The sequence below is a fragment of the Gymnoscopelus microlampas genome (genome assembly GCF_963454915.1).
Source record: "Gymnoscopelus microlampas genome assembly, chromosome: 15".
Lineage (NCBI taxonomy): Eukaryota > Metazoa > Chordata > Actinopteri > Myctophiformes > Myctophidae > Gymnoscopelus > Gymnoscopelus microlampas.
Genome location: NC_139952.1, coordinates 22,433,836 through 22,453,348, shown reverse-complemented (window position 1 = coordinate 22,453,348; position 19,513 = coordinate 22,433,836). Strand labels below are relative to the sequence as shown.

General features: G+C 43.4%; 1 protein-coding gene across 1 annotated transcript in view; it reads right to left on the bottom strand.

Annotated features, from left to right (window-relative positions):
- Positions 1-19,513, bottom strand: part of adgrb2 (adhesion G protein-coupled receptor B2) — a gene marked incomplete at its 5' end in the record, with an annotated part of 273,288 nt that overhangs the window by 49,515 nt on the left and 204,260 nt on the right. Inside the window, 5 exons of the mRNA XM_084080191.1 lie at positions 2,256-2,322; positions 5,302-5,371; positions 8,459-8,609; positions 13,904-14,006; positions 17,029-17,132. Of these exons, the coding sequence (XP_083936317.1) occupies positions 2,256-2,322; positions 5,302-5,371; positions 8,459-8,609; positions 13,904-14,006; positions 17,029-17,132 (495 nt within the window). The remainder of the gene's footprint in view (positions 1-2,255; positions 2,323-5,301; positions 5,372-8,458; positions 8,610-13,903; positions 14,007-17,028; positions 17,133-19,513) is intronic.

Sequence of the window (19,513 nt, the reverse complement as noted above, 5' to 3'; positions counted from 1 at the left end):
TAACTACCACTTATATAATATAAGTGGTGGAAAATCTAGCTATACGGCTCAAGTTTGGAGGGTGCAGGTGGCCGGTTGAATTTCCTTTGAGAAACTCCAAGAGGCTGTGGAAGAAGAATTGACCTTTCACAGCCTATATGGCTGAGGGAATAATCATTTGTCCTCTCTTTTCTAATCCCACAGTACATTAACCACATTAACTCTGGAATGCCTAAAGAAAAATCTAGAATGAATAAATACATGAAATAAAAATAAATAATAGTGAAAATAGCAGATCTACAAGGTCACAAGCAGCTGTACGAGCTTGTGAGCTAGTAGATCTGCAAGTTCACTATAGTCATTGTACAGCAAACCATACAGGGCTTAAAAGGGCATGAAACCCTCGGCTGATTTTGTTGTTTGTTTACTGGCTAAAAGCAGATCCAGCAGATTAAAGAACATGTATACAAAGCCATGGCAGCCATGGCAAAGCCAAGCAATGCAGATGCTGCTAATAAAAATGAACAGTGGGTGTGTTACATTTAGGTGTGCGCAGAGCCATGGTGTACTATTAACACACTTATTAGCTACAGCTGTGTTGCTTATATTATGGCGTACTACAAGGTCAGTCTGTGTGCAGCCTGCCATGTTTTATGTTTTATACCCTGCTGTAGTTTTTAATCTGAACTGGAAAGCAAACTGCAAAATCAGCCTAGCGTTTCATCGCCCCCTTTTAAGTGATTCATTTCCATTTAATTTCTGGCAGTGTTCTTCTCCTCGCCTCTGACGATCCCGTCCTTTCTCTGGGTATTCTATCATCTCTTTGTGTCTACATCTGGTATGGATACATGCCCACTGAGTGCCAGACTATGGGGCGAGCCATTGCCATTCTAGTCATGTCTGACTCTGGGCCCGATCGAGTGCTGTGAGTCAGCACCATCCCCGCTCTGCTATTTGCCCAGGGCCAGGTTCATTAATTAGAGACGAGTCCTATGGGAAGCTGTGTGTTTCTCTGCCTGACGCCCCACTCTCATTACAGCTGTTTGTTAGAGTAGACCCTAGCCACAACACCGGGGGCCTGGGACCGACACGAACCAGCTGGGGGAAGGAGGCGCACCATCTACATGCATATCGCATGCGTGGGCCTTTGATGTAGCTCTCCCTGTGCCGCCGTTACAGTAGCTCAGTCAAAAGGTATTTGTACGAGGGAACAAATTAATGTGCTAGCAGACATACACAGACATGCAGGCACGCAGACACACATGCACACATGCACACACAATGGGAGATCACACAAATTCAGGGGCAAATACATGGAAACACTCAAACACACCACGGTAGCAAACACACAATCAGAGCAGGAAACAGTATATTTGCATGTAGGCAAATACACGGAAACAAAGGCATGAACACACACACACACACACACACACACACACACACACACACACACACACACACACACACACACACACACACACACACACACACACACACACACACACACACACACACACACACACACACACACACACACACACACGCAACATAGTGAAATTGGAAAATGTCATGAATAAAACATAAACAGCCGGTGATTTTGTTTGCAAATAATTGTTCTCTTCTCTTCTACATAGTTTTTTTTTGTTAGTTTTTTTTTGACAGATTGATAAACACAACGTTCTAAAAGTATTACAGTGACAAAAATGATGTCCTTTTGTTTACAGCCTAGACGCCGTGACGTGTTTTAATTGGAATTCAAAACGCTGTGGTGTGTCACAGAGAAGTGTCTAGCTGGTGTTCAAAACGTTAAGCACACACACACAGACACACACACACACACACACACACACACACACACACACACACACACACACACACACACACACACACACACACACACACACACACACACATGCTTATAACACAAAGCTAAGTATGGCTTAGCTGAGTGGGAGGATTGGCTAGACAGATAATTCTGTCAGGGCGTCTGGGTAGTGGTAAGGAACTGTAATCTGTTTCATCACTGTGGACTTTGATGAAATCAAATATTGAAGTGCTTGCTTTATCATTTTGACGTGTCCGCATACTTGTGCGTGTCTATGTATCCGTGTAGTGCATGCATGTACTGTATGAATACACAGTTGGAAGTGTGTGTGTTAGATCAAAGGAAACTCCTCACAGATCAACACATATAACTGTCTAAATCCCTGAGATAGGAGCCTATAGCGACCATTGAGCTGACTGACAGCGAGGAGAAACACTATATCAAAACTCACCAGAACAATGACAGCGGCAGGCCCTACAAAGGCATAAAGTAGACCACCATCCAAGGACAGCCAGCAACTAGTAAACAAGGAACACAGGACAAAGGAAAGAAATAGTTAGAGAAACCAAGTAACAAGCCTGTATCATCTATACAATAGTGCTTTTGTAAAAGATTGTTTGGCAGCAGATATGTCAAAAGTCCACTGTGAAATACTTCAAATACTTGCGCTAAGCAAACAAACACAAGAATCATATTTTGTTTCATTTCTTCATGTTGAACTGCAGAGTTTTCCCAAACATGGATTACTATTTGCTTGTCACAATTGGTCTTCTGCAGACATAAAGTATGTTGTTACATCCCAATGACTAAGTTGACAAAACTTTGCAGGGCTCCAATGTTTACAGTGTTTAAAAGCTACAGTCCGTATGTATTATTAATATGATAATATTGAAACACAGCATACAGGCTACAGTTGCAGCTGCCAATGCAGGACCGCTAGCAAAAAAAAATATTGCTGACTATGTAAATGCATATTCATGCAAAAGGCCTAAAATATCACTGTGAATAAGAACCGCTAAAAAAAGACACGCACATCCGAGTAGAACTGACTATAATTACACACACATTTTACCTATTCTATAAATGTTGCTTTGATGTATTCCTATGGCGTATTATATATGACAGTTTTAGCCTTATTCTGTCAGCTATAACCCTGGTGGTGTAAAACAAATGGCAAGCAGGCTTATTTTCATTATATAAGCACAAGTAAATGGCTTTAGTGCTTCAATCAGTCTCTGTGGTAGGATGATATGGGTAAACTAAAGCACAAAGAAATTGATTTGATATTGCTTGCAGCCAAGCGCTCGCGGCTCACACCGAAATCTCAGTCCCACCAACGAGAATCTATACTTTTCATATGAAAAATGCCAGGGAAAGCCAGAGGGTTTTGCCGCACACAACGATCCGCACACCAAGCTCCATGGAAAGCCAAGACGATTGATTGGTCAGTAAGCGATGCTTTTATATGCGTTGATCTCTCACCTCAGACATAACCATCTCAGAAGCAGGTTGCGTGTGCAGCGTAAGTGATGCACCCCTGGTAACAACCAGTGGTGGAAAGTAACTAAGTACATTTACTTAAGTAATGTACTTAAGTACAATTTTTACTTTTAACAGAGGATTTCTATATTGCGGTATTGTACTTAAGTAAAGAATTTGAGTACTTTTTCCACCACTGGTAACAACCACCGACGTAACTCTGAAAAGTTACCTCGCAAAACCACCAAATCAAGCTTCGTATTCGTGTTGCTCTGTTTGTATTTTGAATTTACTAATTCAAGAAGTATTACAGGCCCCAGGTGTCCTACTGCACCTGCGACTATGGTCGAAATTTCTCAATGAAATAGGGGGGAGACCACCTCCAACAGATGTGCTAGTTATATCGTATTAATATACTCTAACACAGATTGGTTAGAATACATTTTTGTTCCACAAAATAAGTCCTGGATTGTGGCTTTAAATTGGGATGTTTATATCTGGGTTTCAACGCTGCAGCTTTGAGAGGAAGTCCCTTCCTGCCTTTTTCATTTGATTGACAATACCAGCTCTGTGCCTAGGTTGTGTGCATAGCTACTGCAAATCCTTCTCTGTGTGTGTGTGTGTGTGTGTGTGTGTGTGTGTGTGTGTGTGTGTGTGTGCGTGCGTGCGTGCGTGCGTGCGTGCGTGCGTGCGTGCGTGCGTGCGTGCGTGCGTGCGTGCGTGCGTGCGTGCGTGCGTGCGTGCGTGTGCCTGAAAACAATGTGGTTAGTGTTTTTGTTATTGTACTGAATAGGGATTCACTTTGCTCAGCAGCGCTACTAGTAGGCAAAAAAAAAACTCCACAGTTCAACTTTAACTTTCTGGTAAAGCACACATCAAAAGTACTTTGAGCAAGGCCCTTGGTACATCGTACGTTCACTGTGTACAGTACATCAGCTCACACACATTCCCAAATTGCAAACGGTCTTGCGTAATTTCATTTCAGTTTGAGCCTTATTGAGATTTAATGAGTTCAAATTTCTCCCCCAGTGATATGATCGTAGTATACGGAACCTTCTGGGTTGTCTTAATTACAGCTCAATAACAGAGAGGGAGAGAGAGAGAGCGACAAAAAAAAAGAAAGAATAATACACATGGGCCAAAAGCATAGAGCGGGATGTTTAGTAAAACACAGTTCTCAAGTTAATGAGTTGCTTAATACACATAGAAGACCGAAAACTAAGGAGAGGATGACTGTTTAGGAATTCTAATCAAAGTAGCGTGTTACAATAGCTAATAGCTTGAAGATTACAGTGGAATTGTTTAATTTTCAGCAGTAGGAGTGCTGTAGGTGACACACAGTTCAGATGTATTATAGGTAAATTGTCCATTCACCAGTAAACCAGTCACTAATGGTCCATTATGCTTCTATGAATTTGCGGCTTCCATGGAAATTACATATCCATTAGAGGGGGGGGGGGGGATAAAATAAAATAAAGAAATGCTTGGATTAACAATTCCAGAACCTACTTTGCAGATATCTGTGAATGCAATTAACTGCAAGTCAGGGAGTCTTTACTCGTTCCGAATATGCCATTATTATCTGCTCAGGCCCAATTTTCGGTATGAAATTTGCCACCAAACTACCAAGCACGCCCCAACTGACGTAGCAGACAATCGGTTTGCAGCAGGCAAACACTTTTCTGATAATACGCCTCAGCACAGATACGTTGCAATGCATAATACCGTGCGTGAGCGATTGTTTTTTTTTCTCGCTACCGCTGATGCAAGTGGTTTGGGCAATGCTCCGTCAAGAGGAGCTGTCACTCCCAACTAAAAGAATTTCACTGTAATTGGCTGCGGTGGCGGAGTTTCAGCGCTGGATGCCGTTTCACTTTCCCCTTTCCACCGAGAATAGGGGGGGAGAAGAAGAAATCCGAGGGGGATGAACTGGTTTACAGGGATGGGATCAAAAGGTCAGAGTTGAGGGAGGTCAGGGGGTGTGCGTGGGTGGGGAGAGTGTTTCGGGCGGTACTCACTAGCTCGCCGTGCCGTAACCTCGTGCTCTGGTGAAGCCCACCGTCACGGCCACAACTAGGGCTGGAAGACCTGCCAGGAAGAGATAGAGAGAGAGAGAGAGAGGGAGGGAGAAAAACAGTGTTGGAGGTTGTGTGCCAGAAAGTAACGGAGCACGTCAGTGTCATGTTGTTTTCCGACGGAACGGTCACGTACACCTCTTCCTATTTAAATGCTAAGCAGTACACGCAATAGTAGGTAACTTTACACAGGTTCAACTGAAGCTGACAAGTTGCGGCCCCCAGTCGGGGGGGTCTAGCTCCAGGCATAGAGGCTAGCGTGGATCAGAGATCATATCGCCACAGGCAAGAGAGCTATCTAATTCCCTCTGAAGATACTGTAGATCAGAGGTTGTCAAGGTGTGCTTGGCGGGGGGGGGGGTTCCAGGGGGTCCCCATCAAAATCAGTTTAATCACTTTAGCCTCATTTGGCTATTTTAGATAATGTTTGTAATAATTTGTAATAATAATAATAAATAATAAATCTAATAACACAAATCTCCCTGGCACAACATCTTTTCAGATGGGGGTTTGCAACCAAATGCATATCATATTTGGGGGTCCTTTTTTAGAACCACTGCTGTAGAGACTATAATCTTTCTTCTCTTCCTGTGACACTTTCATCTCAGGCTAGCAGCGCTCTCCATATGGAGGGTGCCTGTGTGTGTGTAGGTGGGGGGTAGCAGGTGGTGGGTGGGGGTGTGTGCCCCTGTATGTTGATGCGAGACAGATAGAGAAAGGGAGTTTATGAAACTGTGATTTAAAGTAGGTGGGCAGCTCATGTATTCTTTTTGCGAATCTTGTGTGCGTGTGTGCGCGTGTGTGCGTGCGCGCATGCGAGTACGTGAGTGAGTGTCACCCAGCGTGTGCCAACTAAACGGCAGAAATATGCCGGGCTCATAATGAGCTTGGCTGAGAAATATTCATGTAATTAACAAAGCTGTGATTATGGCTGCAAATGAAAAGCAATCAGAGAAAGTCACATTAGGGCTAAGGAAGAAGATGGTGGGACGCCAGGCCTGACCACTCGCCAGGAGGCAGAAACTTTCAATTAGAGAGGGACCTTTCCCTCAGACGCAACTTAAACACAGTTGTTGCAACAAACGCACACACGCACAAACACGCGCACAGCCGCACACACACACACACACACATACAAAAACAGGCACAAAAAAAAAGCGCTCGCATATGCAGTCTGCTCCCTCTCACGCAGTCCAGTCTCCTGTTACCATGGCAACTGATTTCAATCAGAATTTCCTTTTTCCTTTCTTTGTGTGTGTGTGTGTGTGTGTGGGGGGGGGGGGTGTGCAGGGTGCAACCAGGGCATAGTCGTTATACATGAGCCAGTAACAAATTAGGGGACGGGATGAGGAAGCTTCTAAGGGTGTATGGGCCAATGCAGTACCTTCTTCTCTGTGTCTCTGTATCCTTGACAACAAACTGACAGGTAAAATAATGGCATCAAAGGTGATCGAAAAAGTAAATCAAAGAACAAGATTGTTGGGCAGAATTTCCTTTTTTGTCAACAAAAGTGCTCTCAGGAGGACTCTAGCCGGAGCCCTCGTTCAATGCCACTTTGACTATGCTTGCACCTCCATGGTTTTCCAACATCTCAATGTCACTAAAGACCAAGCTTCAGACCTCCCAAAACAAACTGATTCGACAACTTCTCGGGCCTGGGGCCCATGACCCACCTTTTTCCCAACATATTTTGCTAGCCTAGGATGGCTCAGGGTAGAAGATAGGGTTAAACAATTGAAAATGGGATTGGCTTTCAAGATAGTCAATGCGATTTTGCCCTCAATGCCCGCATATCTGACTAAATACTGTACCTCAAAAAAGTGAGCGACACCCAGAGTCACCTTGGACTCACCTATAAAACAAACATGGGTAAATTCTCCTTCCACAGCACTGCCACCCAAGTGTGGAATGCCCTGACCCCATCCCTTAAAAAATGTGGATCACTGGCTCCCTTTAAAACAGGACTGAAAATCAACCTTTCCGGAGGCCAAAGGAGAATAAATCACTCATATTTATAAAGTCATGTGCTTGCAAAGAAAAAAAAACCTAGCATATCGAAAATAGCCGATCGACAAGCCGTGAGCTCATCAATCTGCTATTTTCAGTGAAGGCTTTCCCCACAATAACAGAAAAGACACATGGCATAGAGCCATGAGGGACTCCGCTACCATATGGGGTTTAAGTGAATGAAGTACAGTACTCGAGTAACTATACTTTAGTTACTGTCAGTGTCCACTACTTGCCCCCCCCCCCCCCCCCCACCCCCAATGTCCACAACTGTCCCCCTTTCTTCCTCTTTTGTCCTCTGGCTGTCCCTTCCAACAACCGTATCATATAAGGTCATCTGTGACTCCACGGATCAGATAGTTGGGATCGATAGCTGGTGAAATGAATGGGGAGGTCGGGATGGTGGCTGTGATTTCCGGGGGACGAGGACGGGGGGGAGATGTTATCCCCGCTCCTTCCCTTTATTCCCCGTCACCCGACTCACGCTGGACGTGCCGAGTGAGACACGCTGAGAAGGATGTACATTGTGTTGTTGTGGCATGGAGACGGGACAGTGAATGGACGTGATCATGTACAAAAGGACAAGAGCAAACAACAAGGCCATGCATGTGCTTTGTGTGCATCTGCCGGCGTGTGTGCCCTTGTGCAAGCGTTTGTGTGCCCACACAATGAGTGTGTGTGAGTGTGTGTGTGTGTGTGTGTGTGTGTGTGTGTGTGTGTGTGTGTGTGTGTGTGTGTGTGTGTGTGTGTGTGTGTGTGTGTGTGTGTGTGTGTGTGTTGTATGAATCCATCCAGTGGTGGAAAGTAACAGTTATTTACTCAAGTACTGTACTTAAGTTCAGTTTTTAGGTATTTAGGTATTTTTTCTACTTTTAGCTCCTATTCCACTACATCTCAGAGGGAAATATTGTACTTTTTACTCAATTACAATTATTGGACAAGTATAAGCTTAGTTGCTAGTTACTTTGCAGATTTAGATTAATACAAAGCTGTGAGCTTGTAGGCTGAAAGAGATTTTTAAAACTTGTGAAATGGGACATTTTAAAGTAAAAGTTACTGTACATAATGCACCAATACACCACTGTGTCCTTACCCCAGCCCAGGCACAGGAAACGCTTGCGTATGAGGCGAGACCTCATCTTGCCGATGACTGCCAGGTAGGACTGCCACGCCTCTGTCAGAACCCAGCAGAAAGATGCCAGGAAGAAGAAATGGAGGAAGGCAGCAGTAACGGTACACAGACCCTAGAGAGACAGACAGAGAGAGAAATACTGGATCAAAATCCAGCTCTTCCATGATCATATGAAACAGTATTGTAATGTACAAAAGACAAGCGTTGTACAATGCAATCGTACGACTATTCAGAAACAAAACATGTGACTAACCAAATCAACAAAATCAAAACATGACATTAGACAAATCAAAACATAAGACAGACAAAAAACAAAACAAAACAAAAACAGGCTAAGCATCACAAGAGAGATAGAGAGAGTGACAGCAGAGAGGGGGGAAGCAGACAGAGGCAAAGAGACAGAGATAATGAGAGCGAGAAAACAACAAAGAGAAAGAGAGAGGTGAGAGAGATAAAGAAAGAAGGTGATAGACAACACAGAGAAGGTGAGAGAGAGAGAGGGAAAGAGAGAAAGAGAGAGAGAGAGAGAGCGCATTCAGTTAAGAGACACGTTCTGGAAAAGTTTGACAGGGAAACGGCGCTTGTCTGAGAAGGCTGAATTGTTCGAGCGGAAACGTCTCTTTCACAAAAACACTCTTCATAGCTGTTGAATAAAATCTACAAACTGAAGCGGGAGGGGAGAGAGAGAGAGGGGGAGAAACAAAGAGAGATACACAAAGAGATTGAAACACAAAGAGAGGGAAACAATTTGCTCAACACCAATTCTGAGGCCATTAACGACTAGCTTACTGGTAGAATATTGGCGACAGTGCAGCGGGTCTTTTGTGTTGCTGTTGCCACGTTTGTGTACAATGCTGTCATTCTGGATTGCCACCGATTAACTTCTTGTACCCACAAAGCAGTTTATACATTTTGTATAATCCTGAGAGCTAATTTAATCACTTGAACCCTTGCATCCTGATTCTGCGGGGAACAATAGCCAAAAACAGCCGATGTACAAGCTCACAATGCGTTGGTTGTGAGCTTGTAGATCGGCTAGAGATTAGGTATGGAGGGGGGAAAAGCACACCAAGTACAGAGGCAACTCAAGCACGTGTTACTATGGTATTAACCACTTGAACCCCAGCATACTCCGGCAAAATTAGCCAAAAATAGCAGATCTGCAAGCTCACAATGCATCACACTGCATGTGAGCTGGTATGTGAGCTGGTAGATCATTTTTGATTTGGTGTAGACCAGTGGTTCTCAACCAGTGGTCCGGGGACCACCTTGGGGGGGTTCCAAGGGGTCCCCAGCAAAAGGTGTTAATACATTTTCACCCCTTAATCCATATTGTATACGTTGGCTATTCAAAAATAGCAGATGTACAAGCTCACAGCTTGTATATCTGCCATTTTTGAACATTTTCGAAAAATCATGAAAGTGTTTCTGCAAATCTTCTCTTCTGGGGGTCCCTGGCACAAAACATTTTCAGACGGGGGTCCACGGCCAAATGTATATCAATCTAGGGGTCCTTGGTATGAAAAAGTTTGACAACCACAGGTGTAGACGGAAAAAGTGGTCCAAGTACAGTAACTCAAATTCAGTTTTGCAAAGACTACAGGGGTTTACAGTAAGTGTGTGATACTGTGTTCAGTCGTGTGTTCTAGATTGTTTGGGAGGGTATACTATAACAATTCCCCCCCTAACACTGAGTACACTTACAATATGCTTTGTACTGATTTTCTACCATTTCTAATGTTAATCACCCTGTCACTCAACCACTTCGGAGCTGCTTTTAGCCTTGGATGTATTTTTTTTAATTACCATATAAGTGCAAGGATTGTTATAAATAAATGCTGGTTAGGCTTATCAGATATAATAGCAGTGTTAACAGCGAGCATTCCTGTATCTATTACAGAACAGTATTAACTTGGCATTGAAGACACAAACTGTATTGAAGATTCAAGATTTTGCTGTGCTATGACGCGCAATTTGAAAACTAATGAAGTAGGCCTACTCAATTCAGTGACCTACGTTCAATGAAGTGAATGGCAGGTCGTTGAAATGTGTGAATTCCTTCGCCAGTAGCCATTCATTATCACCTCAAGAACAATAGCCACGCACATGATAAGCCTTCACCTCAGAGTTAGACTAGTCAGACGGTCAGACCACATTCTTGCTGTTTGTATCGCTGCGCCCCCCAGCCCAGCCACTCCTGGGTGCAGCGTATCAGGTGCGTATCAACGTATCAGATATGCCGTTTTCGAACTGTTTTTGGATGTATATGGTGGCGACGAAAAAAATCTGCAGGCCATACTGCGTATACAGCGTACCACGGTAGAACACACCACTGGCTGTGTTCACAATAGCGACAAAGCAACAAGTCATTTTCAATGGGGGCCAGCGACATGAAGCAACAAACTGGCGACCCACACTTGTCACTGCATGATGAGTGCTACAAAGAAAGTTGACCAGGCTTCATCTTTTTTTTAAGCACTCCAAAGATGCAGCGAAGTGTCAATCAATCATACAGTGTGTTGCCGTTTCACCATCTCCACCCCCCCTTCTCTCTCTCCCCACAATTCCTGCTCCATCCCTTGTTCTTCATCGTTGTCGTTAATCAGTTCCCTTTGCTGTTTACGACGCCGTGTCCACAGGAAAGTGTTTTATGAGTGGAGGAGCACTCTGGAGATCATCTCTGTCGGGTGGAAACCTCATATGTCCAAAAGTGTTACTTTTTGGGATTCAAATTCAAAAATAGCAAAAGTTGCAGATCTACAAGCTCAAAACGTGTCGCTTCGCACCGCGTTTCGAGCTGGTGGATCTTCTACTTTTACTACTTTTGTGTAACGCTGTAGTATGATCAAGTAGGGCATTCATTTACAAAGAAAAATCCCAAAAAGTTAGAATATGGAGATATAATATGGTTTCTGACGACAGCAACGATATCACGTCCAGAGCGCTAGCACGGAGCGTTTATTGACAACGCTCGAACATGTCAACTGTTGCTAAAGTTCAAAGCAAAGTTTGTTGTTTACCCAGGGTGTCGGACTAAGTACGAAACTTGTTTCCAGCCGGACCCTGCATGGAAGCCTTGCTCAAGGGCTATTCAGCGGTGATTCATGATTGATGTGATGAATTGGGGAATCGAACTAGGGACCTTCCGGTATCAAGGCCGCCCCTCTAACCACTAGGCCACCGCTGCTGAGCTCAAATATCCTGTCATCTGCCTAATTAGCACAGAAATAGCCTAGAGATGGAACAATGATAAACCTGGACGTCTCATGGTTGTGGTGCATATTCAAAGTCAGGTGGTAAAATTACCGGGGTGTCAGACATAGCCAGGAGGATCAAATCAACGTGACGTTGATGAGCGTTGAACTGTTTTCTTCTTCAAGTGCCTTGAGCCCTCCGCCCTGAAACACGATGCTCAGCACTGGAAAAGGGAGTGCTCCAGTGCATTTCTATAATAGAAATGCATGGGCAGAAAGGCACTGGTAGCCAGTGTTGATTTCGTCGACTAAAACTATGACGAAAAATGTTCGTCGACTACCTTTTTTCACTGACGAAAACTAAATAAAAATGAAATAAAAACTAAGCTATGATGACTAAAACTAAGACTAAATATATTGACAATTTTATCAACAAATAAGAACTAGACTAAAATGTTAGGGAGGGACTAGTAGAGAAGAGATCCAGTAGAACTAAAAGACAAGCCATTTTACGCTCTGAAAATAGCAGATCTACAAGCTCACAACGCGTCGCTTGTAGATCAGCTATTTTCAGCATGCAACCAAGTGTAAAATCAGCCATTACGATGCCATTAAGGCACCGACAAAATACATTTTAGTCGACTAAATCAACTGTAGATTTGGTCGACTATAATCTTATGACATTTAGTCGACTAAAACTAGACTAACAGTAAAACATTTCAGACTAAAATGTGACTTTTGATTCAAAAGACTATGACTGAAACTGAATCAAAATACTGTCAACACTACTGGTAGCTCTTAAAATGCTGTGTGGCTTTAAGCAACACTTCAGCAGTGACTCGGACTCACACAGTTTAGCTGACCATTTTGTAGCTTTTGTCGCCGCTAGTGTGAACACAGCATTAGAAAGTAAAATAACCTTGACACTCAATTGATTTTTGCAGCATAGCCTTGTTATGAGGATGCTGATCAAGGCATATTTCCTGAAATACTGGCACATGGTGTTGACCACACTAATCCAATCTCCATGTGGGTGGAAGGGAATTATGTGAGTTTTGGTGTGTGTGTGTGTGTGTGTGTGTGTGTGTGTGGGTGTGTGTGTGTGTGTGTGTGTGTGTGTGTGTGTGTGTGTGTGTGTGTGCGTGCGTGTGCGTGTGCGTGTGTGTGTGTGCGAGTGAGTGTATAGGCCCAATTCCAAACCACCCCCTCACTGACTCATTGACTTGGGTGCGCGTTCATGTGAGCTCCGTAAGGGCTTGAGGGTTGTTCCAAATGAAATCGGAAAGTCAGCCTGAAGTCAGCGAGGGCTCGGGAACGCCCCTTTCTGCACCCTTTCCGTAAGTCAGCACCTTTGGAGACTTTGGCAAAGAAATTGCCCACAATACATTGCGTAGTGGGAGTTACCAGAGGACGCCGATGCCCACGGTGCCCGGATTTAAAAGGGAAAGAGGCCTTTCTTCTGCGACGTCGCTGGCCGAGAAATAAATGCAGAATTAATATGTCTTTTTACCACCGGTCTCAGTAGCGGGGGGGCGGGGGGGGGGGGATTCATGTCATGGCATCAGGCCAGGGTTCATTAGTGAGGAGAATGGAATAAAAAAATAAAAAGAAGTTCAGTTGAACGTTTGAGAACCTTCAAAAAGCAGGTTTTTGAGGGATTATTTTTATTTATTATTTATTTTATTTCTAAAGGAAAAATTGTAATGGATTTTTTATTATCAAATACATTGATTAAACACTTTAATCAACCCTATTTTATACTTCGTTGTACTAAGTTGTTGTGCAAAATAACAATGTGTCCCAGAAATATAAAGTTACTCCTAAGGCTATCATATAATGATTTACTTATATTGACTGTATCGATAGCTGTTTCACTCATGATACAATGTCTCTTTTTTATAATATTTTATAATATAAAAGTGTATAATATTTAGAGAAATTCGAAGTTTCAAACAGGGAAGTGTCAGTCGAATCTTTGGTTGTCACGGCAACGTTGTCATCTGTCGTCAAGGTAACGTGGGACGTCACAAAGGGCTGTTCCATTGCTTTTGTACCCTTTTGGAACCCTTAAACCCTCCCACACTCAGGCACTTACCAGCTGACTTACCTTAAGCTAATGAGGGTGCAGGGCTTGAGGGCTTAGGGTGGAGTTTGGAATTGGGCCAGTGTGAGTGAGTGTGTGAGTGCGTGGTTGTCTGAAGCTGTGTCTTACCTTGCTAAGCGTTTGGGATTGTCCCACAAGAATGAGCATATTGGAGGCCAGGATGGAGAGACAGAAATTCACCAAGATGATTGATCTCTCCGAACGAATGTACCTACAATACAGAGACAGAGAGAGAGAGAGAGAGAGAGAGAGAGAGAGAGAGAGAGAGAGAGAGAGAGAGAGAGAGAGAGATGAAAGACGAAAGACGATGAGAAAGATGGAAAGAGGTAAGGTTGTTACGATCATGTCATTTTATTTTACAGTCGCACAAATGTATCCTAATATAAATCAAAATAATCAAGGCATATAGCTTGCTGCTTAGCAGAAATGTATATTTTAAATATATTTTCGTGAACGGAACTGACAAACAGATGACAGCTTCCTGTCTTGGATTTCGGGAGGTGTAGTTCCGGACTCTATAGCATTCGAAGATTGTGGAATAGTTGTCTAGCTACGCAAGACTATACAAAGCCTAATACTGAAATATACTGTACAAACAAATGACTGACAATAGCCGGTACCACTAATCAAAATAAACAATCTACTATGGCCAAACCAGGCCATATCCTTAACAATTTTACACTTTCAAAACAAAATAAACAAAAGAATAAACAAAATTGCCAATCTACAAGCTCACTATGTGACACATGGTGTCACACTGTGGGCTTGTAGATCAGCTATTCTCTCCATTCGTTTAACTTTTTTATTTATTCTTTTCTTGAAAAAAAAAAAAAAAAATTATATATATCCAGGTTGAAAGTGGTTGAAATCGTGTGGACAACGACGCGGAAATAATGACGGAAATATGGCATTCATACAGCAGTTTTTATACAAATGAATGGAAACGATTCTAACCATTATGCAAAATAACAGAATAACTGTTTAGCTCAAATAATTGCGATCAGATGTGATAATTGTGACAGGCCTAGAGAGAGGGCGACAGGACAGATACCGTAAGAGACTCTGACAGAATGACGGACCAAACACTGACTTGTTGGCAGCTAGTGGCTGAGTTGTTAGAGCAATCTGTCCATCTGTTGTTGTTGGTTTATGCAATGTTGGTGTTTGCCATTCACCATTTGCTCTCTGTTAGGCCTCATTTGTACGTTTGGCATGACCCACACCACTGACAAAACCAGAACTGACAGTAGCAAGATTAGGCCCTGGTTGTAGCCTGCTATGTCAGGGTGAGCTGGTGGATGTCATTGGCAACTTGAAAAACAAAGGCAACTTGAAAAACAAAGAATTTGGCCCGGACCGTTGGCGTAGCGGTCCAGGCTTCTAGGCTCAGTGTAGCCTGATAGCGTGTCTTGGCCTTTGCTGCGTGTCACTCCCCATCTCTCTCTCCCCATTTCCTGTCAGCCTGCTGTCCTTTCAAGGCATAAAAGCCCAAAAATAAATCATAAAAAAATAACTTTTTGTATGTGTGTGTCACCTTCAGAGAGGCTTCAGAGCATCTCTGAAGGTGACAGACACAGAAAACCACCACTGGCTCTGAAGACAACAACTACAAACAGCACTCCACTAGCACTCGCCACGTGTTTAGGGAGCTGGCGACAGGAGAGAGCTGATCTGCAGGAGGAGCAACAGGGTGCTTATAGCCCAGTGATTCTCAACCAAGGATACCAGTTTGATATCGTTAGCCTCATAGCATAATGTCCTACGTAATTTTGTGTGCCTAACTCTACTCTCCTAACACTGCTGCTTCATTGTGCCTTATTGCCTATGTCCTCATCAGAATGCCTGTTATATTCCAAAAATGAATTAGGCAGAAAGTGCTTTTAAGTCAACTTTTTGACTTGATTTTGAATGTAATGAGCATAATCAGCAGTTAGGCAGATATAAATAAAGGCAGATAAACATGACGTAGTTAGTTTTTTAGTTTTTTTTGCCTAAATCAATTAATTTCTTCTTTCCTGAAAACCTTACAAATATGACTTAGGCAATAAAACTATGAGGCTAACGATATGCATTAAGCCACAGACCCCTATTTGATACCAAATGTTTATCTCTGTGACCCAAATTTACACTGTAAAATCCTCATGGTTAATTTAACTCTGAGAATGTACAAATGGGACCAAATTTCACATTTGTACACTCTCAGAGTTACAGACCTGTGAGGGTCCGTTTGGATCCCTGGTGGTCCCTGGACCCCACGTTGAGAAAGGTGTGTTAGCCTACTAGTTAACATTGGATATCTCTATACTCTAACTTGTTTTGTTTTGTCGTAAATGAATGTATGCAAGATATAAGTGCCTAAAGAATATTTAAAATATTATCAAACTGGACCATGAAAACTACAAATATTCTATTTACTCACTTGAGAAAAAAAGTAATTCTGGTGTGCTCCGGCAGCACTACACTCCTTTTATTAATTTTTAAAAACGTATTATTTGAATGTGGACACCACAGTGACGCAGTCATGACGACTACAAAGACAACACGAACCACAACATCAGAACAGAAGAGAAGGCAAAACAAAACAAAAACGAGGCAAAACATTAACGCAAAATATACATCAGCACTACACTCCTGGCTATTGACCAATTATTTGTATACATTGACAAGGTGTGTGTCGTGCGTGCACAAGTTGCGTTCCGAGTTCCAACCGCAGTTATTTTGAGGAGCGCTTGTTTCGGTTCACTCTATGTCCTGTCCTAGGCAAGCGAGTGCCCGGCGCGCAGATCAGCCGATGGCCTCCGCATATCTCAGCCAATCACAGCCATTGGGAGCGGGGTTGTGAGGAGCGTTGGTTTAGGAATCACTTTGACATGAATTAAACCAAGGAGTATGTATTTAAAGAAGGAGAGGTCACAGTACATGGTCAACTGTTGTATCAGACCTAGGGCTGATAACAGCTATCAACCCTAACGCTGATTAGGCTCTCTCTGTCCCCCACGCCGGGCAGCAAAAAAAACGAAGGCCAGGTACTGTATGTGACAAAACGTAATATGTAATAGCGTAATACCGTACAAGTTTGTCTTTCTGACATGTACGATGGATGTGTGAGACGTTTTGGGGTTAGCGTTTGTGAGTGCGTAAAAATGTGTGTGTGTGTGTGTGTGTGTGTGTGTGTGTGTGTGTGTGTGTGTGTGTGTGTGTGTGTGTGTGTGTGTGTGTGTGTGTGTCGTTACCTCCAGAAGGCAGCATAGACAAGCAACAGGATGAGCAGGGCAGTACAGGAGATGCCACAACCCACCATGAGGGGCACCGAGGGCATACCGGAAAGACCCATGTCCTGGAGAGATAGAAAGAAAGAAAGAAAGAGAGAGGGGAGGGGAGGGAGGGTATAAGGGAGGTGGAAAGGAGAGAGACAAGAGAATAACAAAAGACATCATTAATTTCTATTTCCTACAACTCATGTGAGATGTTAATTTACATGACTTTGTTGACTGTGTGAGGAGAATAAAGCTGGGGTGAAGTGCATTACAGCGATCCCAGTATACTACTGACGGTGACAGTGGGGACCTGTCCGTTGGAAGCAAACGGATGCTATACTTAGCGTTGATTAACTGCACCTGCTCTGTGACACAATGACATGAAGCTACACCTCTGAGCCTTCTAATACGTGTAGCATTAAATTACCTCCATACTTTACATACTGAGTAGACCTCCAGTGGTGCCTTTAGAGGGATAGAGGGTCAACAAAACAATGTACAGGATCTCCGTTCTTCATGTCAAACACACATGTTCCAACTCTCCAATATTAATTGGAGAAAGCCATTAACTGAGGGAGTTATACTGTAGCTCAGACAGCCACCCTAGGGTTGGCGTAATTCCAGCGAGTGAACTCGTCCACAAATTAAACCTTATCCATGGCATGTTTCATGGTTGGCATCTCATTCTTCAACTCTCACGCTTCCATGGCTCTAATCCCACTGGTACTATTTAAGTTTGCCGGCCGCTAATTGCATGTAATTAGCCATTACAACAATTACGAGATGAGTACAATTACAAGATAAGAGATCAGTGAATGTAGGCAATTGCAAACCGTAATTACTGTTCCAAATGTAATTACAGTATCACCTATACATAGATTATAGATATGCTCATCTCGTATTGTCCTTTACCTCGCTTAATGTGCATCTTGTTTGTTGTCACTGGTGCACATTAAGTTCTATTTGAGCTCGGATTTTCGGTGCATGTAGAGCAGTGGTTCTCAAAGTGGGGTCTGGGGAGCCCCAGGCGTCCTTGAGGGGGTTACAGGGGGTCCCCAGAAACATTTGTTATATAGCATCACTATCATTTTAACCACTTTAACCATGTTTTATACGTTGGCTATTCAAAAATAGCAGATATACAAGCTTGTACATCTGCTATTTTTGAACATTTCTGAATAATTTAGTATGTTTTAACACAACACTCTTCTCTTCTGAGGGTCCCTTGCACAAAACATTTTCCATGGGAGGTCCGTGGCCAAATACATATCAATTTGGGGGTCCTTGACATGAAAAAGAACCACTGATGAGACCCTATAACCTCACACAAACCTAATGGTCGGAATAATGGAATTCTTGAATTATGAGTGGACCCCGGTAAAGTAAGGGCAGAGAGAGAGGAGAGACATTCTGTTAGGATTTGTTGTCCTGAGTCCTTGGGCTCACTAGGACCATATGGCCTGTTCCCTGACAGGCTGAGCCACCAGGCACTCCCTTGTTGCATTGCATGCTAACCTAACCCATCTAAAATAAACTTGCCGTGTTTTTTTTTTAATGAGTTTAGTGTTGGGTTCAGTCTTACGTTAATGATCAACACCTGTCAACGCGACACACTGATTGCATGCATCTGCACACGAGTGTGCGTGGTGCATAATTAAGGTATTTAGGTCATGATGTACGGTGCTCCTCTGCCTTTGCGTCCCTCGCAGCATGTGTGCCTTTGATAGGACGGGGGGAACAGACAAATTAAGCTGTGCCGCGAGCGCGCACGCACCCCCCTCCGCGTCCCAAATGAGCTGGATGTTTGGCCTCCTTTTAAGTTCTCAATCACACGATTTACCTCAATTTACCTCCTAGGGTAGCTAGCCTCTTCCCTTCATCAACATCTATCAGCTTTCACACCAAACGTTCCCTCAAGGTGTCTTTGTTGTGCACGTAGACACACACACACACACACTCGCTCTCACACACACACACACACACACACACACACACACACACACACACACACACACACACACACACACACACACACACACACACACACACGTGTGTACAAACACAGATTGCACAAGCACTGACCATGGTGTCTGCTTGTCCCCTGCTTGTGTGTGTGTGTGTGTGTGTGTGTGTGTGTGTGTGTGTGTGTGTGTGTGTGTGTGTGTGTGTGTGTGTGTGTGTGTGTGTGTGTGTGTGTGTGTGTGTGCAAGCGAGTCTGACTGGGAGACATAAAGCATGCGGGCGGAAAAGCATGAAAGAGAGAAGTAAACAAGACAGAAAAAGGAAGAGAGCGAGAGAGAGAGAGAGAGAGAGAGAGAGAGAGAGAGAGAGAGAGAGAGAGAGAGAGAGAGAGAGAGAGAGAGAGAGAGAGAGAGAGACGGACAGAGACAGAATGAGTGAGAGACCAGACTGAGTCAAAGCATCCTTTTCATCCCCTTTGGTGGTATCTTTCTGTTTTCTC